Raw genomic sequence first — 26,647 nt, 5'->3', positions numbered from 1 at the left:
GAAGATCATAGCTAGCAATAAAGTCAGACACAGTAAATTAAGAGACACCAAAGATGAGATTTTCCAGCTCACACCACCCCCTTTCTAATTAAACTTAAACATCCAAGAACATCAGTACAATAGAAGTCTCCCTTTAAGAAAAAATTTTAAAAGCCAATTTGTGGAGGATCACTACACTTTTGGGGGAATCATCTTAAATTAATGCATTATTAATGATTCTTAAATGATCAGATAATCTAGATGAATATAATGGCTGATAAAACCTACCTCTGTATGCAAAAGCTAAATACAAAACATTCAATATCTAAGATACTCATTGTACATGGAGGTAAGTGGTAGTCCACTTCCCTAACCTCTATTTATTCAAATTACAGGTAATCCTTAAAAGATGGGCAAGGGCTTGGGGAGCCAATTAATGTGTATGGACAGGGAACAGGTGCCCAAAAAACCTACAAAAAAGGTAACTGTGTTACCAGCTACAGTATTAAGAACAGCTTGCTGACTTAACTTCCCATGACAGATCTAATTAGAAGGTGGCAATAAATGTTTCCAGGTGTTTAATTAAGTGTGATAATTATTTCTTTCCTTAAAGAGATGGAGTCATATGTTTACATTTCAAACCATAATGTTTCCTTAGTTGAAACTCTGTGGAAACACTTTTGTGTAACAGGATTCAGACCAGGATAAAAATATCTGCTGCGATAAGTAAGCAGCACTTAAAGTAATTTAAGAACTTGAACTTTTATATGCCAATGCACAATGGCCACTTAAAGGTTATTCTGTTAGGGTTACTTCCTTTCGCCACAGAATTCTTGTTACCCTTACACTACAATGAATAAATAAATGCTATTTCCCTACCAGCATCCCTTAAAAGGATTCTTATCAAGAAAGTGGGGAGATTTTCTGGGTATCTCTGCTTCTACAGAAAGACCACAGCAGGAAGAAACTGAGAGCTAGAAGAATTCAGAGACTATTAGAATCGGATGGGACCTCAGCAACCAGGGAATCATTTCATTAATGGATTCAAGTACACTACTGCTCTCAATTAAAGCTATTGATTTAACTTTTTTTAAATGTTAAAATAGGCCCTAACTTGAGATAGTATTTAGCCCCCAATAAAAATAACTTTTGGAGGGATAGAATTATCAGTCTTAAGTAACTCCAGGATTTTGTTGTTTCAATACCGGGCACTCAACTAACTGTCTCCTTCCTTCCATGATTCCCTCAGAGAAGGAGCTCTTTCTATGTAGTCCTGTGCTGTAGGAAATCAGTTAGCTTTCAAGATATGGTGTCACTGAATCAATAAATATCCGTTAGGTGTCCAAGCGAGGTTGATCAGCCTGGTCTTGAAAGTGCCTACCAGCCGCCCTGAGTCCGAGGGCTCTCATCAGGTGTTCTTGCATCAGGTGCTGAGGGCTCGAGTGTCATACTGTGCGCACACACAACTTTCTTCTTCAAATGGAAGTCTCCCCCGGTTGATCTCAAGGCAAAACTCTAGTTCCTGCCAGTTTTACAATGCAGGGTTGGATTACAATCTCAGGCCAGCATCTCGCTCTGCAATCTGGGGCACCCTGATAACCTGGGCAGCCCCTTTCGACCGCACGGGCTGTTACCAGGAGGGCGTGACACGTAGCGGGGGCCGCGTCCCCAGAAGGAAGGAAGGAAGGCAGGCACCGCGCGGGGGCTCGCGGCTGGGCGTGCAAGTTAAGGGGTCGGCCAGAGTCGGCAGGGGCTCCTAGCCGACGGTCTCAGATTGTCGCTGCGACTCGTGAACAGGGTAGAACTCCGGGGAATTTCCAGGCTGTGAGTGCCTGCACACACACCTACACATGCTCGCTCACAAGTACCACACACACTCACTCACGCTCACTCTCAAAACTCTCGGTGGGCGAAAAGCGCCCCCACTAGCAGACCGCCGACGAGCGTCCGGGAAAGACCCGCGAAGGTGCGTGCGGGACCGCGCGCCAGGGAAGCACTTACTCGGAAGAAGGGGCTCGGGGACGCGGGGACAGATGAGAGCTGGGCGATCTGACGGCGCGGACGGAGTTCCCCAGGCGCTCGAACGCTCGCCGGCTCCCGAGGACCGCTCTGCGGAGGCGCGGGACCGGGCGGGCGGGAGAAAAGAAGTCAGGGGCCTGGAGCTAGATGAGGAGGGAGAGGAGGAGTCAGAGGCGGGGCCTGGAGGAGGCCGGGGGCGGGACTGTGGGCGGAGCTTGGAGGCTGGGGCGGGGAACGGGCGGAGCCTGCCTGAAGCGCCAGTACTGGCGAGAATCCGGAGGCGGCTGGGTGCCCCCTGAAGACCAGACCCTGACTGCAGACCTAGATCCCTGGGCGCCAGGGGTCGGGACGGACTTGGGACACACGCAGGGCAGATGTTACCTTTCTGACCTCTCAGTTTCTTCAGTTGTATAAATCAGATACGAACCTCCTAGTCTACTGAGACATTTTTCAAGCATTAAGAGAGGTTAGGGAAGAAGTGGAGTGGAGATTGGAATGAAGCAAAAAAATAAAAAAATAGAATACTAAATCCAAGTATTTTCTTCCTATAGGAGCTGAAGAATATTAATTTGACCCTTGGTTAGTGGAAAGGGTCAAATTAACGACAGGATTTTAAACATGGGAGACACATCAAATATTGTTCTAGAAAGGCTAATTTGAAAACAGAATGCCAGAGCCGTGAAACTTACTTATGAAGTTATTAAAATATGTCAAGTTGGGACTGTTAACCATAAACAAAAATTGACTAGGTATTCTGTCACCAAGCAAGATTTAGAGTCATGTGCTACTTAACAACAGGGATACAGCCTAAAAAACGCACAGTCAGGTGGTTTTGTCTATGTGGGAACATCATAGCCTGTACTTAGACAAACCTAGATGGTATAGCTTGCTACGTGCCTCACACACCTCATCTGCATGGTATAGCCTATTGCTCTGTGGATGGAAGGTGGGGTGGGTAATTTTTGCTCTACCCTTTTGGGTTGTTGGTTGATACACCCCTGTAATAAAAGACAGATTAACAGGGAGAAACAAAAACTGTTTAATAATATGTGTATGTCCTAGATACATGGAAGGAACCCAGGAAAACTGAGTAAACTTAAAATGGATGAAACCATTACCTTAACTACCATCTTCAGCTGAAGACAAAAGAATATGTTGGGGGTAGAGGAGTCAGTTACGGGACGTTACCAGAAAAAGGACAGCAAACGATGATAACACTGTAACCCTGTTGTCTTCTGCATCAATAAGACTGTCTAGACACAGGATGGTGCCCACTCTTCCTGGTACAGCCAGGGAGACACCCTTGCAAATGGAATTTCCCTTACATGAGTAAATGCCTTTTACAAAGTGTAACTTCTACTTGGTTTTCAGAGGTTCTTTCATGTCTGCTATTTCTTAAAATTAACCAGCCTAAAATAATCAATATGCCAAGGAGAAATATTTTGGGGTGATAAATTCTATTCCCCTAGAACTTGTAGGGTACAAACCTATGCAGCATGTTACTGCACTGAATACTGTAGGCAGTTGGAACACGATGATACATATTTGTGTAATGAGTTGTGCTGTGAAGTAGCTAGGCACAGGAATTTTTCACCTTCATTGTAATCTTGGGGGACCACCGTCGTATCTGTGGTGGGGTGTTGACTGAAATAGGACTGTGCAGTGCATGGCTGTCTTGGGGCAGGGGAGAAAGGACTGCAATCCTATGCATATGTGCAGACAAGGCAAGCCACGTGCAAAAAGCAAGAAGCCACAGAAAAAGCAAGAAGCAGCAAGAAACTCTTTTACAGAGGGGAAAAAAGAAAGTTAAAGGGAGGGGCTGTTAAAACCATAGTGCTCTGTTGTAAGCATAGAGGTCTTCCCATTGGGCTATCTGTACCGACACAGGTGTGACAGCACTTCTCATAGGCCCTCCTAATTGTTCTGTCTTGACTAAGCTCTCTGTCATAAATTTTGACAGGATACAGTGCTAGGCAAAATAATGACTCCTAGAAAGATGTCCAACCCCTAATCCTTGGAACCTAGAAATATGTTAACTTACATGGCAAAAATGCCTTAGCAGATGTGGTTGAGGTTAGAGACATTGAGATGGGGAGATTATCTTGGATTATTTGGGTGGATCTAATCTAATCACACCAGTTCCATAAAGTAGAAGAGCAGTAGGTCAGAGACATTGAAAGTATGAGAGGAACTCAACCTGGATCAGGAGCCAAGGAAGGTGGGTGGCCTCTAAAAGCTAGGCATGGGCCACAGCCAACAACAACAAAAAAATGGGTATCCCATTCTTACAACCGCACAGAACTAAATTCTGCCATTGAACAAGGAAATGGATCCTCTCATTAGAGCCTCCAGAAAGGAACTCAGCTCTACTGACATTTGATTTTATCCTGGTGAGACCCACCTGAACTTCTGACTTACAGAACTGTAAAATAATAGGTTTGTGTTTTTTTAACCCTTCGAATGGTGAAGCAGTAATAGGGAAAGAATACAGATGCTGAGGGCCTAAACTAAGTAGGTAGAAAGATGAATTCAAGATTTAGACCCCAAAGATTAACAGGATATGGAATGTGTTGACCTTAACAAAAAAAATGAAGTTATTTTACCAGTAAAATGGGTTTATTTGGGAATATCAGAAGAGCTGCAGCTTGGGACAATAAAAGTATGGTGAACCACAAGCAAGTCTGAAGAACAGAGAAAGATTTGTTTTATAGGGGGATGGGGGGGCAGAAGAAAGTGTGGGGGGGGGGGGGGCTTTTCCCAAGAGTTCAATTTTCTCATTGGCTGAGTGTAGTAGCATTTTTTCATTGGCTAGGATGTAACCAGGCAACAGGCTAAAGAGGTTCAGGTAAATGAATATTGACAAAGGTGGAAGTGTTTTGCTGGCCTAGGAGAATTCTTCCTCCTGCTGTGGTATGTTTTCCTGTTTGGGGTCTGGGTGGCAGTTCATGAGAGGTTCCCCTTCAAAGCTTCCTGATTCCATTTTAAATGAGGTTTCCTTTGCTTATTTTCAACAGAGGTGAGAGGAGGAGTTATCTAGGTCAATTTACTGCATTTCTGGATTAGCAGACTCAGTCTTTGTTGGTGCTTCCCAGTTTTGGTAAGGACAGAGGCAAGTACTTTCTAAATAATTGTTCAGTCTGCAGTGATGCACCTAAATTAGGATTAAAAGCATTTGTACCCTCCCAGCCTCCCCCACCCCAAATAATTAGAAACAATCCCTGAATGCCTATGAACAGTGATATTTGTCACCACTAACTGAAGTTCTAGTAGTGAAACTGCCCTGTGTAAGCTGGATGATTTTGGACAAAGTACAAAGCTTTAATTAGACCTGACTTCTGCGTGAGGTGGGAGGAGCCCCATCTACATGACTGCTGTGAGCATCAGCCAGGATGTCATGGTGTCTGCAACCTCAGCCTCAGTAACTTTCACCATCACTTCATTTCAGTCACCCTCGTCCCCAGCTGCACCCTGCAGCAGCAGTCCCCAGAGCCCCTTCCACCTTTATCTTCATAGATATTCTATAAACTTTACATCTAACATTGCACACCCTAGCTACAGCCTCTCATCCCTGGCCCCCACACTCTTCCTTTATCTCATGTAGACTTACATTTCTCCTATTCAGCTTCCTTCCCTCTTCAGCCTAACCCTGAGAAACAGCACTTCCGTCACTCACTAATGCCTCCTATTCCTTTACCCCATTGTCGTTCCCTTTTATGCACCAGAAAATCTTTCTAGCCATCCACATTTTTCATATGGGCTACTTAAGAAGAAACAAAAATGTGAAACTTAATGCTCTACAGATTCATGACCTCTAATCTCAGTCAAGTCTTCATGCGGCCTGTATATCCTTCTGCATCATGATGAAAAGGAAGAGGGGGTTCAATTTTTACCCCTTTCCTCGAGACACCTTTCCCACCCATCACACTTCCTGCTCTTGATACACAACCTCACATCCTATTTCATAAAAAATATACAGATTAGGAGAGTTTTCTTGACTTCCTGCCCCAGCTACCAAAAATGCCATCGGTATCCACACTCATTCAGTTCCTCACATCCCAGCAGGTCAGAGCATGCTCACTCACCAGTCCTCTGGGTCCTCCCTGAGCCTCTCTTCTGTCTACAGGGGCTGCATTCTATTAAATACCTCTCCTCTTTTATCTTGAACCTCTCAATTTCTGTATTTCCCCACAAAACATAAAAATGCTAAAATTAAAAATAATATAAAATTTAAATTCTCCAGGGACCCTACCTACCACTTTCCCCTACCACCATTCACCTTCCTAGGGCCATCCAGACCTGAGAGACTACAGATGCTGATAGTAGAAACAATGCAGAGTAGCCATTGCCTCAGTACTTACTCTTGGGGGCTGGGAAGGGGCCTCTACACTCTCAGGCAACTTGCATCACTGTCATCAAAGGACCACTAGTCTTTCTTCCCTTTAACTTTGGTAAAGAACATGGGACTCCACCTTATTTCATAGTATGATAGTATTTAGAAATTTACAATATAATTAGCTTATCTTACTTGGGCCAATAAGTACTTGGATCATTTTATTTTTGAACTAGCTCTTGCATATTTCCAAGTTGGGGTCATAAAAAAATGCATTGGAATCTAAAAAGTTCCTAATAATCAGTCCATTATTCAATGACTAAATATATTTTAAAATAACTGCAGCTACATCTAGATTAATAAATCCTCTCAGACCAAATAAGACCCCCAAAACAATACCCTCAAAGCCTGTAAATCAGATGAAGTAGAGATAGCTGGAACTACAGCTGCATGCCAAAAATACTTCTGTGCATGCCTATTTTCCTTCTGCCCAGCTGAAGGTATAGGAACTAATTTTAGACAAAGTTATAAAGTTTCAAGAAATCTTCTGAGCCCGTTTTCTCTTTTCTCTCTTCTCTTGCTTCAAGCTTCTACTCTGCTTATTCAGTAACAGCCTCCTCTTTTTGAGTGTAAGGAAATAATTACATTTACCCTTGAACAACAGTAGGTTAGGGACACAGTACTCCCACACTGTTGGAAAATCCACATATAACTACTGGTCGGCCCTCCACATATGCTGACTCCCAAAAGCAGGTCGAAAACACTACACAACACCACAATACATGCATTAAAAATGTATGCACAAACCCTCCGGGAGGAAAGTGGAAGTGAATCACATTCCCTGATCTCACAAAAAGGATGAACTTGAGTTTGCCAAGAAGAGAAAAGGGCACCCCAGGCAGTATGAAGAGAGAAAGATAGGGTCTAGTGTGTTCTTTAAAAAAAAATTGCTTATGCAATTTCAGTTGTCCCAATTTTCTCACTTTGCCCCCCCTGCACCCAGCCCACCCCCATTTCCACAGTCAATCCCCACACGATTGTCCATGACCATGGGTCCTTCATATATATTCTTTGACTAATCCTTTCACCTTCTTTGAATCAGTCCTTGCCTCCCCCATCCCCTTTTACAGCTGTCAGTCTGTTCTGTGATTCTGTGCCTCCGGTTCTATATAGCTCATTAGTTTGTTTTGCTCATTAGATTCCTCTTATAAGTGAGACCATTATATTTGTCTTTCACCGACTGGCTCATTTCACTTAGCATAATAGTCTTCAGTTCCGTCTGTGCTGCCCCAACATTTTCCAGCAGGCTAAAAGCACAGATGTGAGGATGTGCACCTTAAATACTGCCCACAGAAATATAGTGTTTTTTGTGCTTTACCTACATTTTCATGGGAGTGTATCAGTGAAAATGCCTGATGCAAAACATAACTGTAAGTTCAGCACCCTTCATCATATGATTGTCCAATTCTCTTTCCAGTCCTATTTCTATTAGGAGCATCATTACATATAATCTTGTCCTTAAAGTAACCATATCAGCAAGGTAAAAAGTATAGGTATTTTTCCTAATAGAAGTCAAGATACAGATTGGGTAGGGTGGAGTTTGTTCAATCTTCTACAAACTAGAAACTCAGGGATAGAATAAAAATCAAAATTTAGGATTAATGATATTTTCCTATTAATTCCATAGACTGCAACCCCTACTCATGCCTATTGCACATCACTGACAATTATATCTTTATCGTATTTTTTCACTTGTCACCCAGAACTACTTAACACCTATGATAACATAGTCACTAAAGCACATCTCTCCCTAAGAAAGCTTACTAGAACTACTGTCTATATCAAAGGGTGACTTTATCTACAATCTTAGCCAGTTCTGTCAGACACCCTACCCATGTAACCAAGTTCTCTGCATGTTTCTAGATGTTCACCTCTTAAGCCATTCTCTATAGAAATTATAGCACTGCCCCTAGCTATAACTCTTATTTTTGTGATTTGTCACTGGATTCTGTCTCTGTGGGTTCTTCCTCACCTGAACTATTTTTTTAGTATCTCAAATCTCCCTTGAGCTTTATTCCAAATACTACAAAGGCTAATTTTGTTTTCTGTTTTGTCTTTAGCTGCACAATTTTACTCTGAACATCTTTTTCTATAAATGTGGCCTACATCCCTAGTTCTATTGATAGAGGGCCTTTGTGTACTTACGTTCATGAAACACTAGACCAAGTTGGCAAAGCTTTACTCGATTTTTAGCAAGGCTCCCATCTTAGTCCTGGAATGCTCAGAGCAAAGCACTCTCACCTAGTGGGTTCTGATTCCCATGTTGTCCTCCTCCAATAGCCTTACTTCTTATTTTATCTTTTTAAAATATATTTTATTGATTATGCTATTATAGTTGTCCCATTCCCCCCCTTCATTCCCCTCAACCTGCACACCCTCTCCCACCCACATCTCCCTCTTTAGTTCGTGTCCATGTGTCATAAGTTCTTTAGCTTCTACATTTCCCATACTATTCTTGCCCTCCTCCTGTCTATTTTCTACCTACCATCTATGCTACTTATTCTCTATACTTTTTCCCCCTTTCCTTCTCCCACTCCCCTGTTGAGAACTCACCATGTGATTTCCATTTCTGTGATTCTGTTCCTGTTCTAGCTGTTTACTCAGTTTTTGTTTTTGTTTTAGGTGTGTTTGTTAATAATTGTGAATTTGCTGTCGTTTTACTATACATGTTTTTTATCTTCTTTTTCTTAGATAAGTCCCTTTAACATATCATAAAATAAGGGGTTGGTGATGATGAACTCCTTCAACTTTACCTTGTCTAGGACACACTTTATCTGCCCTTCCATTCTAAATGAAAGCTTTGCTGGGTAGAACAATCTTGGATTTAGGTCCTTGTCTTTCATGACTTGGAATACTTCTTTCCAGCCCCTTCTTGCCTGCAGGATTTCTTTTGAGAAATCAGCTGACAGTCTGATGGGAACTCCTTTGTAGGTTACTATCTCCTTGTCTCTTGCTTCTTCTAGGATTCTCTCCTTCATTTTTACCTTGGCTAATGTAATTATGATGTGCCTTAGTGTATTCCTCCTTGGGCCCAACTTCTTTGGGACTCTCTGGGCTTCCTGGACTTCCTGGAAGTCTATTTCCTTTGCCAGATTGGGGAACTTTGCCTTCATTATTTGTTCAAGTAAGTTTTCAATTTCTTGCTGTTGTTCTTCTCCTGATGCCCCTATAATTTGGATATTGGAATGTTGCAAGTTGTCCCAGAGGTTCCTAAGCCTCTCCTCATTTTCTTGAATTCTTATTTCTTCATTCTTTTTCTGTTTGGTTGTTTCTTTCTTCCTTCTGGTCCACTCCATTGATTTGAGTCTCAGTTTTCTTCCCATCGCTACTGGTTCCCTGTGCATTTTTCTTCATTTCACTTAGTGTAGCCTTCATTTTTTCATCTAATTTGTGACCAAATTCAACCAACTCTGTGAGCATCCTGATCACCAGTGCTTTGAACTGTGCATCTGATAAGTTGGCTATCTCTTGGTCGCTTAGTTGTATTTACTGTGGAGCTTTGATCTGTTCTTCCATTTGGACCATTTTTTTTTTTTGTCTTGTCTTGTCACACCTGTTACATATGAGAGGCTTAGGTGTTCACCAGGGTGGGGCAACCCAGTTGCTGGGTTGTGACACTGTATGTGGGGAAGGGGTCCAAGAGGGAACAATAGCACTTGCTCCTGTCTTCGTCGAATCTCAGTCCGTTCCGCTGCTTTCCCCAAGCAAACTGGGCCCTTATGGTGCTGATTCCCATATGGGTGGGCTTGTGTATGTTCTAGGACCCCATGGGTCTCTCCCACGAACTCTCCTTTGAGGCTGGGAGTCTCTCCTTGCACCTCAACCCCCACAGGTGTTCTCAATCAGTGCCCAGAGGCTCTATTTCCCTGTGCTGGAACCCTGGGACCTCAGGGTCAGCCAGCTACAGTGCCTCGCTTCACATCGCTGCCTTGCTGGGTCTGCCCATTGCCACCCCAGGCTTGGTGTCTGCCAGTTGCCACCTGCGCACCCAGGGTCTGCCTCCTGTGGTCTTGCATGACTGGTGCCACCGCTTTTTGTGATGCGACCCCTCCCTGCCAGGCTGCCCAACTCTCTCCTTTCTACCAGTCTGGATGAATGTGTCTATTTTAACTCCTTGGTAGTCCGACTTCCATACAGTCCCATTTTCTGTCAGTTCTGGTTGTTATCTTGTTTCTGAATTGTTGTTGTCCTTATTTTGGTTGTGCAAGGAGGCACAGTGTGTCTACCTATGCATCCATCTTGGCCAGAAGTCTTCAATAGCCTTACTTCTTTCTAATTACCAATACTCAGGGTAAGGAGTTGGCGTGCTATTTCCTTCCATGTATGAATTTTCTGTGTGCACACATGGATCTGTCTCTTTCCCTCCACCTAACAATGGCCTCATGAATTCTTTTAAAATATATTTTATTGATTATACTATTACAGTTATCCTAATTTCCCCCCTTTGCTCCCCTTTTGATGCAGACTCCAGTCCTCTGGAGTCAGCGTGTTGTGGATGAGCTACACAGATTCATATGGACTACTGAGTCCTGTAGAGAAAAAGGGATGGCATGGCCACTCTCTCAAGGGGCGAGTTCGTCGACCCTTGCCTGGACAGGCTTTTATTGGTTTCCAGTTGCGTTACATCAAAGAAGGTTCTCATGACTTCTAGATTTAGTTAAGTGATTATTTCTTACAGATAACAAAAAAGGAGATAAAGTTACAAATGTGAGGGAATTATAAAAATGATTGATTTGGTTACATTTCATCCTTGGGACGTCTTAGCACAGACTTTAGGGAGTTGCTTCAGAGATATACATTAAATATCTGCAGTCTTAGCTCAGGGTGAAGGAGTTTTAGCAAAAGCAAGTCTCATAGCAGCCTAGGAACAATGCAGCCCTGATTCCCTATGGGAAAGCTCATCTGCACACCTGGCTCCTGTGTGCCCCCTTGCATTGATTGGTTTTCCAGGTCAGTACTGAGCTACATTCACCATTTCTATGCTGATTGGTTCCCTATACCCTCTGCCTGGTTCCCCTCTTCCCTTCTGTGATCCCCTAGCCTTAGTTCATGTCCATGGGCTGTACATGTAAGTTCTTTGGCTTCTCCATTGCCCATACTGTTCTTAACATCCCCCTGTGTATTCTATACCTACCAATTATGCTTCTAAATCCCTGTACTTTTCTCCCATTCTTCCCCTTCCCACTCCCAGCTGGTAACCATCCAAATGACCTCCATATGTATGATTCTAATCCTGTTCCTTGTTGTTTGTTTAGTTTGTTTTTGTTTTTTAGATTCAGTTGTTGATAGTTTATTTTAATATTCTTCTTTTTCCTAAATAAGTCCCTTTAACATCTCATATAATAAGGGTTTGGTGATGATGAACTCCTTCAACTTTACCTTGTCTAGGGCACACCTTATCTGCCCTTCCATTCTAAATGAAAGCTTTGCTGAATAGAGTAATCTTGGTTGCAGGTCCTGGCTTTTCATGACTTTGAATATTTCCTTCCAGCCCCTTCTTGCCTGCAAGGTTTCTTTTGAGAAATCAGCTGATAGTTTTATGGGAACTCCTTTGTAAGTAACTATTCTCTCTCACTGCTTTTGATTCTCTTTATCTTTAACCTTTGGTATTTTAATTATGAGGTGTCTTGGTGTGGTCCTCTTTGGGTTCATCTTGTTTGGGTCTCTCTGGGCTTCCTGGACTTCCTGGAAGTCTATTTCCCTTGCCAGATTAGGGAAATTTTTCTTCATTATTTGTTCAAATAAGTTTTCAGCTTCTTGCTCTTCTTCTTCCCCTTCTGGCACCCCTATGATTTGGATGTTGGCTCTTTTGGAGATGTCCCAGAATCTTCTTAAATTCTCATTTTTTTGAATTCTTATTTCTTCACTTGGTTCTGGTTAAATGTTTATTTCTTACATTCTAAATCATTAATTTGAATTCCAGCTTCCTTCCCTTCAATATTGGTTCCCTGTGAATTTTTATTTCCCTTAGTAGAGCCTTCATTTATTCTCTTATGCTTTTGCCTTATCAATGAGATCTTCGAGCGTCTGATCACCAGTGTTTCAAACTCTGCATCTGATAGGTTGGCCATCTCCATTTCACTTAGTTCTTTTTCTGAGGTTCTGTTCTATTCCTTCATTTGGGCCATATTTCTTTGTCTCCTGATTTTGGCTGCCTCCTTGTGTACTAGGTAGAGCCACTTTGATTCGGTTTTAGTGCACCTGTTAAATCATATGGTGCAGAGCCTCGGGCATTTGCCAGGGTGGGGCAACTCTGGGTCCATGTGTGGGGAAGGGATCAAATGGGACAAAGCTGCTGCTGGCTGACTTCTGGGGACTTGCCTGACCCTTGCCCCATTTCCCATCACTTCACTCACTTCCCGTGTGCAACTGGCGCCCCTAGCTATTGTCCTGGTTGAGGTTCCCAGAGTGGGTTTGCGTTTGTTCCCTGCTGTCCTGAGGAATTTGCAGTTTCTTCTGCCACCTATTCCCCACTGGGTTTACAGCCAGAGGTTATGAAGCTCTTTCCCAGTGCTGGAGCTCTGGGGTGTGCAGTCTGGCCTGTGGCTGGGCTTGTTCACTCACAAGGTGTTTCCTTGACTTTTATCCACCACATGGGCAGGGGCTGCCCAACCTACTGGCTGCTGCTGCCTCACTGACTCTCTGCCTCTAGCTCTCAGCTGCCACACTGAGTCACCTGTTTCCACCCCAGATGCCCCATCTCCACCCCTCCTGCCCATTTGGATGCATATAGCTTCTTTAAATCCTCTGTTGTCAGACTTCCGTACAGTTCTGGGTGTTTTCCTGGCAGCTCTCCGTGTTTTCCATTTTTATGTTAGCTGCATTCCTTCTTATGGTTGTGCAATGAGGCAAGGTGCATCTACCTATGCCTCCATCTTGACCAGAAGCGGCCTAATTAAAAAAAAATTCAGTATTATGGATTACAAATGGTCTGAGTCAAGGCATGGCCAAGGTTGTGGTTGTTAAGTCCTTTGTTAAAATCTCAGATTAAGGATGTGTCATGTAGACCTTTTGTAATACCATTCCTAAAAAATCTCTATACCACAGCAGTCTCATAGGTGGCCCAAGGTACAGAAGAGCTTCAGAAAAAAAAAATGGGTGTGGCTTTTGTCTAATAAGTGTATTATAATTTCATATATATGAAACCCAGGTTTTTGAAAGCCCTTTTTCCCAGATTTAACCATAATGCATAGAGATAGTATAAAATGTAGAGGTCTTTGAACCCTCAAACTTCTCTGGTGAGGAAATGGGCTGAGAACAGCACTTAGTTAAAAATAAAGGTGGCCACCTTTATGGAAAAGGAAGGATGACTCAAGTAGAAAAACCAGGCCAGTGGATAACCCATTGTGGAGAATTACTTCCAGAGAAAAGGATTACTCAAGGAACTGGTGATATGTGCCCAGATAAATTTCAGAATCTTGTGGGTGGGCTAGACTGGGAGTAAAAGGGAGAAAACTGTACTTGAACAATGATTAAAATAAAAATAAATTTCAGAATCTCTATAGACTAGGGACTACGATGTGACTCTAATTTTCCCCCCTTTAGAATGGGAGATAGCTAGCTACCTTATCGTCATCTCATCACTGTATATTTGGTGTGTGGAAGGCACATAACTTAGCTCATAGGTCTTTAGACTATACTTGAGGAACTTCATTCAAGGCACAATATACATACTTGATTTAGATGACAGAATTCTGGGGCTCAAGCCTGACCTGGATGGAGTGATAAGATGAAAATATTGGAGTTTTAGAGAGTGTTTTGTATATGGGAGGAATACAGGTTTAGAAACTTATTTAACACATATCCCAGGCCAATGCACTATACTGCTTAAGTTCTGTTATATAAGTAATACCTATACTAATATTAAGTAGACAATCAGTTGTAGATGAGCAAAGCATTTCCATTGTGAAAGGGGTTGCCACACCAATTGTCTCTACCACACATCTGTATTTGCAGTAGAAGGACAAAAGACATTTTTCTCCTTCCAAGAAGCCTTGTGAAACAATGTGATAGACAAACTCAGCACTAGCTCCCTAAATGACAGGACACATATATACAGAAAATACCAAGCAAGCAAAGGTAAGAAAAATCATGGAAAACTCAAAAACAGATTTAGTTTTAAAAATAATTGTAGCAAAAACTATACACATTTCTAAAAAGACTGACAGGTACATTTAAGTAATCTATGTTCAACTTTTTCTAAGTATTCCAAAGGGTAACCTTTCTTACTTAAATAATTATCAAGCATCAAACACATCCCAGCAATTCAGAAAAAGTATTCCTGACAACTTTACTCAACAGAGCAGCTCCCAAAGTTATTAGGCCCTATTAAAAATACAACTTATTTTCTTTCACCAACACACATACAACAATATTTGGTATCATGTCATTGAATGGGGTTTAAAGGAGTTTGGAGACATATTACCTGTATTTTTTGGACCATAAGATATGCCTTGATTTCAGAGGAGGAGAATAGGAAAAAAAATTTTGAAGCAAAAAATGTGGTAAAATATTTCATAACATAAATAACATAATATTTCATCAATGTAAATGTAAACAGAGCTCAACAGCAGCATTAACAACCATTATTCCTCCCAAATTGCAGGGGGTGGGGGTGGTGCATCTTATAGTCCGAAAAATATGGTACCTCTTTCTTCCCTACTCCCATGTTAAAATTTTGTTTTGTGTGTATGTTTTTATACATATTTCTATGTTTCCACAAAACAATGGGATATTATACCTTTTACTTTGGAATTTCAATTTCTCTCACCAACCTCTTTTCAGATAAGCAGATACAAAGCGAACATTTTTTAGAGAATAAATGATAGAATATTCCATTTATAGATGCACCACAATTTGTTCAAGCATTTATCTATTAACATTTAGATTTCTGGGGTTTTTTCTTCAAAAGATATTTCAATACACATTTGTGTACATATACTTTTGTGTGAGAGTGCTTCTATCTTTATAGGATAACTTCTCAAAAGTAGGGTTGCTCAGTATGGATAGGTAACTTTGTGGTAGTTCAGTCCTGCCAATGATGTTTTCTTGTGCCCATCTCCTTGCGTCTTCACCAAAGCTGACGTTGTCACTGTTTGACTTGATACCAGTCTGACAGATGCCAAGTGGTATCATATGGCTGCCTTTGAAAAAAAAAAAACACTTCTTTAACCATACTTTGTGCTTGCTGACTTTTTCATGTCCTGTTCTGTGAATTATTTGATTTCTCCAATAACCTGTTTACCATTTTAAAGTTCTTTTTGTATACAGAGACATTAATGCTTTTTCTATTATTATACAAATATTTCTAGTCTATCTGTTCTTTTAATTTTGGCTGTAGTCTCCTGCCAGATGACATTTTAATTTTTTGTTTAGTAAAATATGCCTGTTAAAACATCACCCCCTAAGGTTGTATAAGGATTTTTAAGTGGGTATCTTTGTATTGTGTTCTGATCGTTGAGACTAGTGTGAGAAATTCCCACCATGTTTTTTTAAGCAATTTAAAAAAAGAAGAAGAAATAAATTTGGGCAAGACAGCAAGAAAGGAGGATGGAGTTGACTGTCCCACGATTCTATGTAAGAAAAAATACCTACGTTTCAGAAAATGAGACTTGAAATGTGATTTGTCCTGTCATTACAAAGCCACATTCTCATAAAATGCACAATTTAAAAAATGTACTTTGATGTATTCACTCCATTAACGAGAATGAAATTTTACATATATTTACATCATTTATATTTGAATATATTCCTACTATTTTTATTCTAACCTTTTTTTTTGAATAATGCTTATCCAATTAAGTTAAAGAGATGTAGCAAAGAACAGGGTATCTGGAAAAATTATTCAATCCTTCTTACATTAACCAATTCAAATACAGAAATACTCCATTTTAAAATGTGACATATACTTTAAGTCAACTAAAGTGGCATAAATATTATTTAACACAATAGCATGCTAAAAAAAAGTCACTGCATGATTGTTTATTTAAAATATGACTTTGGGTGTAATTACATATGGGCTTACATAATTTATTATTCATACAAACCCTCAATTAAAATGCATAATCATTTATCCACAATGCTTTTTTTTCTAATAAGCATAATAATAAATTTCTATCTCGTTAAAAGTGTTTAAAGCCTTTTGGATCTTGATTTGTAAAGAAATCACTGAAAAATAACTTAAGCTTAACTACGTCAAACAATGGTATTGTTTGCAGTGCTGTCACAGACTTCTCCGTGGTAAAACAGTCACATGTTGTTATTGCACAATTCATAGTACAGGTTATATATGCACATGAACTCTCTACATAATGACAGTGTTTCCACTGCAACTTGCTTAACACATTTAAAATAATGAGTACAATTTACAAAATCTTTAACAATATACTTTTAAGATAAAAGTATCCTGAGGATATTACAAAATTCATTTTACCAGCCCTTCATTTCTTTGCTTTATTCAATTCTTTAATCTCCAAGATAACAGTTGTTCACATTGTTACATAAAAATGTTCTTCAATTCCTATTAACAAAATATATTTAAGCTAAATAGCATGTAATTGTCCCTTAAACACTTAGTTACATCGGCCCCTCTTCTTGGTTAAAATCAAGTATTTATCAAGTTTCCTATAGTTCTGAATCAGAAAAGGTATAGCAAAACACAGAGAGAAATAGGGTAAGCGCATTTAAGTTAAAAGCACTGTGCATTTTTAATATTTTGGTCATATTTTATAATAAAATAATATATTTGGCAAAAATAATAAAATATAAGGTTCAGTTTATTTTCTATTAATGGTAGATCTGGCAGGTATTTTACATTTGTAAATACTATCTATTTAATTTGACTTTTTCACAATTGTTTTTAAAAACACTGCTATTAGGTTTTCAGAACTTTGAGACTAAAAGCACCTAAAAAAAAATACAGTTTAAGTAAAATGTTTGTTTGATGCTCAAAAAACCCTTTCATAAATTTATAAACTTACTTTTAAGTGTCTCATATATGCCAACATGGAATTGTTACTGCCTGCTAAGAGTCAGCTGACTCAATGTAATCTTTAAAATAATAATCTTGGAAGTCTTCCTGAAATTTATGTGAAAAAATTAAGATGAGAATTCAAAAGAAAAAGAGAACATGAGCCCTGCCCAGGTGCTCAGGTGGATAAAGTGCTGCCCCCATGTGCCAAGGTTGCAGGTTCGATCTCCAGTCAGGGCACATACAATCATCAACCAATGAATGAATAAATACATGGAACAACAAATCGATGTTTCTCTTTCTCTCTTACCCTTCCCCTGCTCTCTAAAATCAGTAATAATAATAATAAAAGAAAGAACATGAAAAACCAGCAGCAAAAAAAAATTATTCTGGTGGCAGTAGTTATTATGGCACAAAAACACATGAAAAAACGTGTAGTTTTCTCATATATACGCAAAGTAAATTCAAATAAGATGTGTAAGATATATTACATATATACACACAACCACACATATATACATACCCACACTTGGGCTCCAGGAGGGAAACTTGAAAACTTACATAATAAGCTACTTGGCTCATTTATCCCTGAAGTCCCAATGACAGTTTAATGAAGATGTTCATTATTTTTTTGATTCTTAACCAAATATCAATATATCATTAGTTAAGGAAGAGACATAGGTATATAAGTTTGAAAACGGAACTGAGAGTGTGGTGAATTAAGTGATGATGGATGTGCAACTGCTTTTACATAAAAAGGTATTTTTTACTGTGAAAGAAATTCATGCAGAGGTATCTGCAGAAAAATTTATCAACCATAAGAACACAAAACTCCTTTGACACCATGACATACTCACTACAACATAGTATAAATATGTAATATTACAGCATTACCTAGACATTCTACTTTGGGCAATATAGTCTAAATCTGAATGACCTTGTTAATTTTTAAGGCATCAGTGCATCAAAGGCAAAGCTCCATAAAATAAATTTGAAAACAAGAAAGCATTAGCTTATGTGTCGCATAGCAAGTAATGAACGTACATTATATCTGTTGGCCACTTTATGGACTAGGTGATAAATTATAGATCTTATTGTCAAAATGTTACAGCATAAACTTCACATCATTTTTCAACACTTCATTTAATGGGCTAAACTGATCCGGCAGTATTCTCATTTTCATTGTTCCATCAGCTCCACATGAAAAAATATGGTTTGCTGGCCCTGTCTCAATTTGCATCACTCCAGTTCCAATATTTCTGAAAATGGATTGCCGAGCATGTTCACTGATAAAAGTGTGAAGAAGACTAAAGGTAGAGAGACTCCAAATCTAAAAGACATTAAAAACAAAATTTAAAAAATTGGGGTTAAGGATTACCTTAAAAGTCCAAATGTAATATTAGGCCTGTCTTCCTGTGCAAGTAAGGAATTTCTAAAACAAAGATGGAGAAAAACCTATCTAGGCCTAATATCTTGATCCTGTATATGGTGTTGCAATTTTCTAACTCACTTTCATATTATTACATTCTTCCAAATCCATCAAGAGAGGAGGGGAGGGTATTTTAAACCCTGCATTGGAGAGGAGAAAATTTAGGTACGAGGACATTAAGTGTACAATGCTACGAAAACATAATATAATAGGGACTGCAATCAAGGTTTCCTATCTCTCAGCAAAGCTTTTGCTGTGTAGTTCTATAATGAAGTAATCTTGTCTCTATCATACAAAATACCCACCAGGGGATCAGAACCACTGAAAAGAGACACCTAGAGGCCTGCAGACAAGGCAAATTATGTTCTAACTGCAAGATAAAGTTAATTATTACAACTTCAGTATTCTTAATTAAATAGAAATTTTCTATTTTTAGCCCCTACCAAAATAAATGTGTCTGTTCTTAGAGTAATTTATAAGCATTTTCACTTAAGGAAACCAATTTATTTCTTGAATTTTTAGATCACATTAAAAATATTTATTTTACCCAAGAAATAAATTAATTCCTACTATTCTAGGCATCATTGTTAAACTGTGACTTGTATACTGTGATTTGTATAAAGATAAGAAAATATTTTTTTTACTTGATTAAATAATAAAACTCAAGTACCAACTAAAGAACTAATCTAAAACACAGTATGAACTGCCAAAACTGAGGACAGTTCAAATAAGAAACTAGCTTTAAACTGAAGAAAAGAATTTTATATGGAAGTTGGTGTACATATTTGATTTTAAGGAAAGCCTTTTAAAATTCTATAATTCTAGTTAATTTCTTCTGGCTGAGAATTATGAAAACAATACACCGTTTTAACAAAGTAGTCCAATATTTGCACTAAATAGCCTCTCTAGTGCTTACATTAATGAATTCTGTGAAATTAGACTCCTCCAGGAGGCTGCTGACAATACGAATAATTTAGGGACTAGTCTAAACTGACTTATTTCTGCATATCTTTCCAAGTATGGCCAGAGGTCTCTCCATCAAAACGTAGTGTTTTATAATACTAGGTATGTGTTATAAAAATGCACATTTCTGAACTCTGGACTTACTGTTTTGGGGGTGGGACCTAGCAACAGTATTTTTGAAATGGGGTACATTTTTAATAAACTGCTTAACATATTAAATGACCTCTACGTTCTAAACACAGTGGAGTTTGAGAAGGACTATTATAGGCAGGGCCTACCCAGCTACATTTATAATTCTTGAATCAGGCACTGAGAGACTGCATGCTATTGCTATAAATTAAAAAAATTCTGGCATAGGAAATATGTCAGTATATCTCACAATACTTGAAATTGAATTCAGTAACTCCTAACATGCAGTCAAAACTAACTGTAACATTTGAAATATGTTTATATCCACAGAAAATCTAGTTCTTTTGCACGTATTAAGCATATCTGAAAAACAGTGGAAAAATAGACAATTTTCAAGTTAATTATTATTTCATTCATTAGAAGACTTATTAAATCTTTTTAGTTAATATGGTTGACTACTTAGGAGTTGTTAATATTTCTGTTATTTAAATAGACTGATGTCATCAATATGATTAAAGACCTAGGATTTCTGAAGATTTCTCTTCATTTTGTAGATACTGTGGCATTACTGTGTTTACCTTTATGTTGCCTTCAGCAGATCCTGTAACAAAGTACTCTTCAGTTGGATCAATAGCAATGGCTTTAACAGGAGAATCATGACTCTGGAAAAGCTGCCTCTGTTGTCGTTGCTGAAGGTCAAACACACATGTAAAACCTTTTCTGCCACATGATATTAGTAGCTGATGTTTTGGAGCATATGCTAAAACAGTAGCTCCACTATCATGGCACATAAAAGCTGAAAGTTAAAAAAAAAGTAAAAATCATATAATAGTATAAGGTACACACTTATGTCTCTTTTCCAAGGTGGAATGCTAGAACAGATTTACCCTTCTTCCTGAAACAAAAAAATAAAACAAGTGATATATAGGAAACAATGGTTTGGGACACTGGCAATGAAGAATGATCTCTCCAAGATTTGAAACAAACTGTGTGAGCCACACAAGTGCCCAGCTTACTGCCCATGGAGTGTTTTCTAGCCAGGGCACAAGGAAGGGGAACCAAATTATCTGGGTTCCTGTCCCCATTAGCCACAGTGGAAAACCTCAATTCACCAGGCACAGGATACATGCTCAGAAGGGTTTTATCTCAGTAGTAGGGCAAAATTAGCCCTATAGCAAATGCTGCTTTGGTCCTGTTAACAAAGGACTCCCAAATCCAACTGTTTCCAGGTAAGTTAGCTCCAGAACAAAGCACAAAAATATTTACAGAATACAAAAATAACTAGAACTTAATAAAGTAAAATCCTGGCATCTAATAAAAAACTACCAGGCATATAAAGAAGCAGGACAATAGAATCCATAGAAGAAAATTTGTCAAATCAATTGAAACTAACCCACAAATGACACAGATGATCAAATCAGGGAATTAAAAGTCATTATTTAACTGTATTCCATATGTTCAAAAAGCTGATGGAAAGAGCGTGCATATTAAATAGAGAAATAAAAAATATAAAAAAAGACCCTACTTAAAAGTCTATACATTAAAAACTAGAATGTTTGAATAAAAAATAAAATGGATGGGTATTATAAGCAGATTAAACATTGCAAAGAAAGTTAGTAGACCTGAAGACACATCTATATAAGTATCAGAAATATGAAATTACAATTAATATTTTTCTTTGAAAAAAAATCTAGCCTAACAAATCCTAGGGAAAAGAAATCTGTATATAGCTCAAAGACAATATGGCATAATGATGAAGAGTCAAGAGTTAGAATGTCAAGGTCTGAGTCCTGGTGTTTGTCTGGGTTTAAATGTATACCTTAGATAGCAGAAGATGGTAGCAGACTAGGTAGAAGTTACACTTACCTCCTCCCAACTATGAACTGGAATTAAAGAACTAAATTAAAGAACAATCAACCTGAATAATAAACCGAAGACCAGGTGAACAGAGGTTTTACAACCAAGGATTTACAGAAGCCATATCAAGACTGGTAGGAAGGGTAGAGAAGCAAAAAGGGCCGGCCCTGCTCCCATGTGGAGAAGCTCAGAATCTGGAAGGACATATCAGCTCTGCCGAGGTCCCCCACTTAAGGACCATGTCAACTCAACCCCACACTGGGCCTCAGCTCACAGCAATAGAGCCCAGGAGAGGTGTGCACCTAACACCTGGCTGTAAAACTCCGCAGAGATTCTGTCCATCAGGGAGACCCAGGTGTTCCCTTAAAGGGCCAAAGCTCAAAATCTCCTTCGCAGCCATTTGTCCTGGGCTCTAGCAGAGGGAGGGCAGCTGAAAACATTAACTAGAGTCTTGCTAGGACAGTCTGAGCTGTATGGCTTTGGCAAGAGAACTGAAGGGTCAGCCACCAGGGTCCCTGTGTTGAGTTTTTCTCCCACACTGCTCACAGACACCATCTTTCTTGGGGCAAACAAGCCCCTCCAATCTGCATCGGCCTTTGGGGAATGCACAGTCCTACTCTCCTGGTCCCCCGGATGCCCCACTTGAGCTCAAGCCCTGTGAAGGAGTCTGCTGCCTGAGCCTGTTGTATAGACACTCTAGAAGGGACTGTAAGGGCAAACTCAATAATAATTAGAGACAAAAGTTGAATGGCTGTGAGGCAGAGACCATTTCTCTTCCCTGCCCACTGGGGACCAGTAACATATCACCAAGACGCCCCCACACCCCTGCAGCTATAGTGGTCCCTCTGAGAGCCAGCCAGAATGCCCTGATGGAGCAGCCACAGCAGCCCTTCCCAGCAATAGCCCAGATCACCTGCTCTGTCAGCTTTTGTAGCCCCTCTGAGGCCTGGCCACTGGAGCGGCCACAGTAGTCCCACTAAGTAGCAGCGCACAGCCTTCCCCATTCTGCCACTTCCCCAATGTCCAAAGTGGCAGCACCCCAAACCTCATGGGAGAGCCACTAGCCCCATCAGGAAAAACACATTAGCCCCACCCTCTGGACTCCTGATGTCCCCGCTCTGCTGAGTCTGTGCTCCGTAGTAGTATGAGCCAGCCATGGCCAGCCTGGTCCCCTGTGCAGATGACTCTCCATTAGGTCCAGACAAATTCTGGGACAAACTGAGCTATGTAGCTCTTAGGCAGGGCCATTTCTCATGCACACAACAGACTAGCGGTCCTTTGCAAAGCCTTGCCTGCATAAGGCCAGACCTTGGTCTATATGGGCCTGAGGAACACTGCTAGCCTGACCCTGATGAATCTGAGACCAAACCCCACCACAAAGGTCCATTAGCACATGGCAGGTGGTGGCTGACTTTGGTGTACTCTAAGACTGTTGCTAAGTGGCCCCAAACCCAGCTATGGTACTGAGTTTGAATCTGTATCAGTAAGGCAAACATCACTTGCCTCTACCTGTTGATTCACTGAGAGCCTCCCTCAAGGAACTCAGGTACTGCCAGATGCTCTTTCAGTAACTGAGCCTAACAGGTAGCTTATAGGAGAAGGCAGATCTCGGGCAGCCTTTGGCCTTTTGCTGACCTGCCACCAGGGCTCCGAGCTGGTAGAAACCAGCCTTGGTGTACAGCTAGGCCCCTCCCATGCACACCCAGTCTCAGCAGAGGCAGCGACAAATTGTGGATCACTTTATAACTCCATACAGGTAGTCCAGGGCTTGGTATTGGCAGTGCCTGATATTGAGTGGCACTAGATCCCCACCCAAGGGATCTCAGAACCAAAACAACCAGTGGTTCAGACCACATCAGAGCATGACCCAAGTAGCTCCACAGTGGCACAAACAAAGGGGAGAGCTCAGCAGACACCAGCCCCTGTTGGGGCAAATTCAGCTTTGTGATACCAGCCCTGCATAGCAACTCATACAGTGTACTGGGGGGAGGGGAAGAATTTCATTTCTCATAGCCTAGAGTGGGGTAACCCCACCCACAGAAGGACCAACAACAATCAAGGCTCAATAGGATCACTGATCTAACCACACAAGGGACATTCCTGAACCACCTAGCTCAGGTGATGAGGGAGACTGCAACTCTGAGACCTACAAGACTCCGACTACATAAGGCTACCATACCAAGGCATAGCAAATCTACCTAATACACAAAACAAATACAGAGAGGGAGCCAAAATGGGGAGACAAAGAAACAGGTTCCAGAAAAAGAACTAAATAAAATGAGGGCAAGCAAACTACTAGATACAGAGTTCAAAACAATGGTTATGAAGATGCTCAAAGAACTTAGTGAGAACTTTACCAGCATGAAAAAGGACAAATAAACAATAAAAGAAACAGTCAGAATGAAATATGTAATATTAGAAATGAAGAACACACTAGAAGAAATAGATATTAGGCTAGGTGAAGCAGAGGGTCAATCAGCAATTTTGAAGACAAGGTTGCAGAAAACACCCAATCAGAGCAACACAAATAAAAAATTTTTTTAAAAAATGAAGATAGTCTAACGGGTTTCTGGGACGATATGAAGTGCAATGACATTCATATCATAGAAGCACCAGAAAGAGAAGACAGAGATCAAGGAATCAAGAACCTATTTGAAGAAATAATGGCTGAAAACTTCCCTAACCTGGTGAAAGACACACAGGTCCAGGAAGTGCAGAGAGTCCCAATCAAGATGAGCACAAAGAGGCCTGCACCAAGATATATCACAATTAAAATGGCAAAGGTTAAAGACAAACAAAGAATTGTTTTAAAAAGATTTTATTTATTTTTAGAGAGGGGGGAAGGGAGGGAGAAAGAGAGGGTTGCATCAATGTGTGGTTGCCTCTCATGTGCACCCCACTGGGGACCTGGCCCACAACCCAGGCATGTGCCCTGACTGGGAATCGAACCAGGGACCCTTTGCTTAGCAGTCTGGCACTTGATTTACTGTGCCACAGCAGCCAGGGCCAAAGGAAAGAATCTTAAAAGCAGCAAGAGAAAGTTATCTACAAGGGAGCAAATAAGTGGAAGCATATTCCATGTTCATGGATAGGAAGAATTAACATCACTAAAATGTCCACACTACCCAAAGCAATCTATAGATTCAATGCAGTTCCCATCAAGATACCAATGGTGTATTTCAAAGAAACAAATATTCCAAAAATTTATATAGACCCACAAAAGACCGAGAATATCCATACCAATCTTAAGAAAGAAGAACAAAGTTGCAGGAATCACACGCCCAGATATCAAACTATAGTACAAGGCCATAGTAATCAAGTTAGCATGGTACTGACATAAAAACAAACATACAGATCAATGGAACAGAATAGAGAGCTCAGAAACAAACCCATACCTTTATAGTCTATTAATATTTGACAAAGGAGGCAAGAACATACAATGATAGTCTGTTCAATAAATGGGGTTGAAAAAATTGGACAGATAATATGCAAAAAAGTAAAACTAGATCACCTTTTTATACCATACACAAGAATAAGCTCAAAATGGATTAAAAACTTAAATGTTAGACTGGAAACCATAAAAATCCTGGAAGAAAACATAGGCAGGGAAATCTTGCAAATTCCTTGTAGCAATTTTTTTTTCCAACATACCTTCTCAGGCAAGGGAAACAAAAGAAAACATAAACAAATGAGACCACATCAAACTAAAAAGTTTTAGCACAACTAGGAAAACCACCAACAAAATGAAAAGAAAACCCACTGAATGGGAGATCATATCTGCCAATGATACATCTGATGAAGGGTTACTACCAAAATTTATAAAGGACTTACACAACTCAACACCTAACCACCCCCCCGCCACAAACAAACAATCTAATTTATAAATGGACAGAGATCCTGAATAGACACTTCGCCAAATAGGACATAAAGAAGGTCAATAGACATATAAAAAAATGCTCAATGTCACTAATCATCAAAGAAATAGAAATTAAAACCACAAAGAGATACTGCCTCACACCTGTCAGAAAGGCTATCATGAATAAATCAACAAAGAATAAGTGCTGGTGAAGATGTGGAGAAAAGGAAAGCCCTGTGCACTATTGACGGGGATGCGGATTGGTGTAGCCATTACAGAAACCCATATGAAGTTACCTCAAAAAATTATAAATGGAACTGATTCATGACCCAGTGATTCCACTTCTGGGAATATATCTGAAGATACCTGAGATGCTAATTCAAAAGAGTATATGCACCCCCTATGTTCACTGTAGTGTTGTAAACAACAGCCAAGATTTGCAAGCAATCCAAATGGCTAAGTGCCCATCAACAGATGAGTGGATAAAAGAGTGATGATATATATATAATGGAATACTACTTGGCCATAAAAAAACAAAACTTTACCATTTGCAAAAGCATCATTATGTTCAATAACATTAAGTCAGTCAAAGAAAGAAAAATACTCTATGTGGAACCTAAAGAACAAAATAAATGAATACCCAAAATTGAAGATTCATAGATGCAAAGAGAGAACTGGTGGTTGCCAGAGGGGAGGGGTGGGTGTTAAATTCGTTAATGTATTCATGGTATGCACAGTACCTAGCATATAGTAAGTATTCAATAAAATTTAATTATTATCATTAGAATCTAAATAAATCCAATTATAGGCATGGATTTTTTGAATTTTGCCAGCATTTTGAGATATAACTTAAATAGCATAAAATGTAGAAACTAAGTATACATCCTTGATGAGCTTTGACAAATGGATACTTATACCAAGACATAAACTGTTTTCATTACCCTAGAAAGTTCCCTTATAACTCTTTGTTGTCAATCCTCCTCTCCCACAAAGGTAATCACTACTCTGATCTTTATCTGATTAGTTTTGTCTGTCCCTGAACTTCACGTAAGTGGA

The 26,647-nt window shown here is 39.9% G+C and overlaps 2 protein-coding genes across 11 annotated transcripts in view; both read right to left on the bottom strand.

The window, feature by feature from the left end:
- The window catches only part of TNFAIP8 (TNF alpha induced protein 8), a 114,426-nt gene extending 112,278 nt beyond the window's left edge, over nucleotides 1-2,148 (bottom strand). For all 3 annotated transcript variants that reach the window (XM_045838144.1, XM_045838145.1, XM_045838146.1), the window contains exon 1: nucleotides 1,981-2,148. Coding sequence is in view for 1 of the 3 variants with exons in the window: in XM_045838146.1 (XP_045694102.1) it covers nucleotide 1,981 (1 nt within the window). In the remaining 2 variants the exon portion in view is untranslated. The remainder of the gene's footprint in view (nucleotides 1-1,980) is intronic.
- Nucleotides 2,149-16,353: 14,205 nt separating this feature from the next.
- DMXL1 (Dmx like 1) overlaps nucleotides 16,354-26,647 on the bottom strand; it is a 150,041-nt gene continuing 139,747 nt past the window's right edge. For all 8 annotated transcript variants that reach the window (XM_045838041.1, XM_045838043.1, XM_045838045.1 and 5 more), the window contains 2 exons: nucleotides 20,457-20,674; nucleotides 16,354-18,687 (listed from right to left, as the gene is read on the bottom strand). In XM_045838041.1, coding sequence (XP_045693997.1) covers nucleotides 18,463-18,687; nucleotides 20,457-20,674 — 443 coding nt within the window. In that variant the 3' untranslated portion in view covers nucleotides 16,354-18,462. The remainder of the gene's footprint in view (nucleotides 18,688-20,456; nucleotides 20,675-26,647) is intronic.

This window comes from Phyllostomus hastatus, unplaced genomic scaffold (genome assembly GCF_019186645.2).
Source record: "Phyllostomus hastatus isolate PE091 unplaced genomic scaffold, TTU_PhHast_1.1 phas_contig_254, whole genome shotgun sequence".
In the NCBI taxonomy this organism is placed as follows: Eukaryota; Metazoa; Chordata; class Mammalia; order Chiroptera; family Phyllostomidae; genus Phyllostomus; species Phyllostomus hastatus.
Note: the sequence above shows the minus strand (reverse complement) of the source record. Positions and strands in the feature narration are given on the sequence as shown.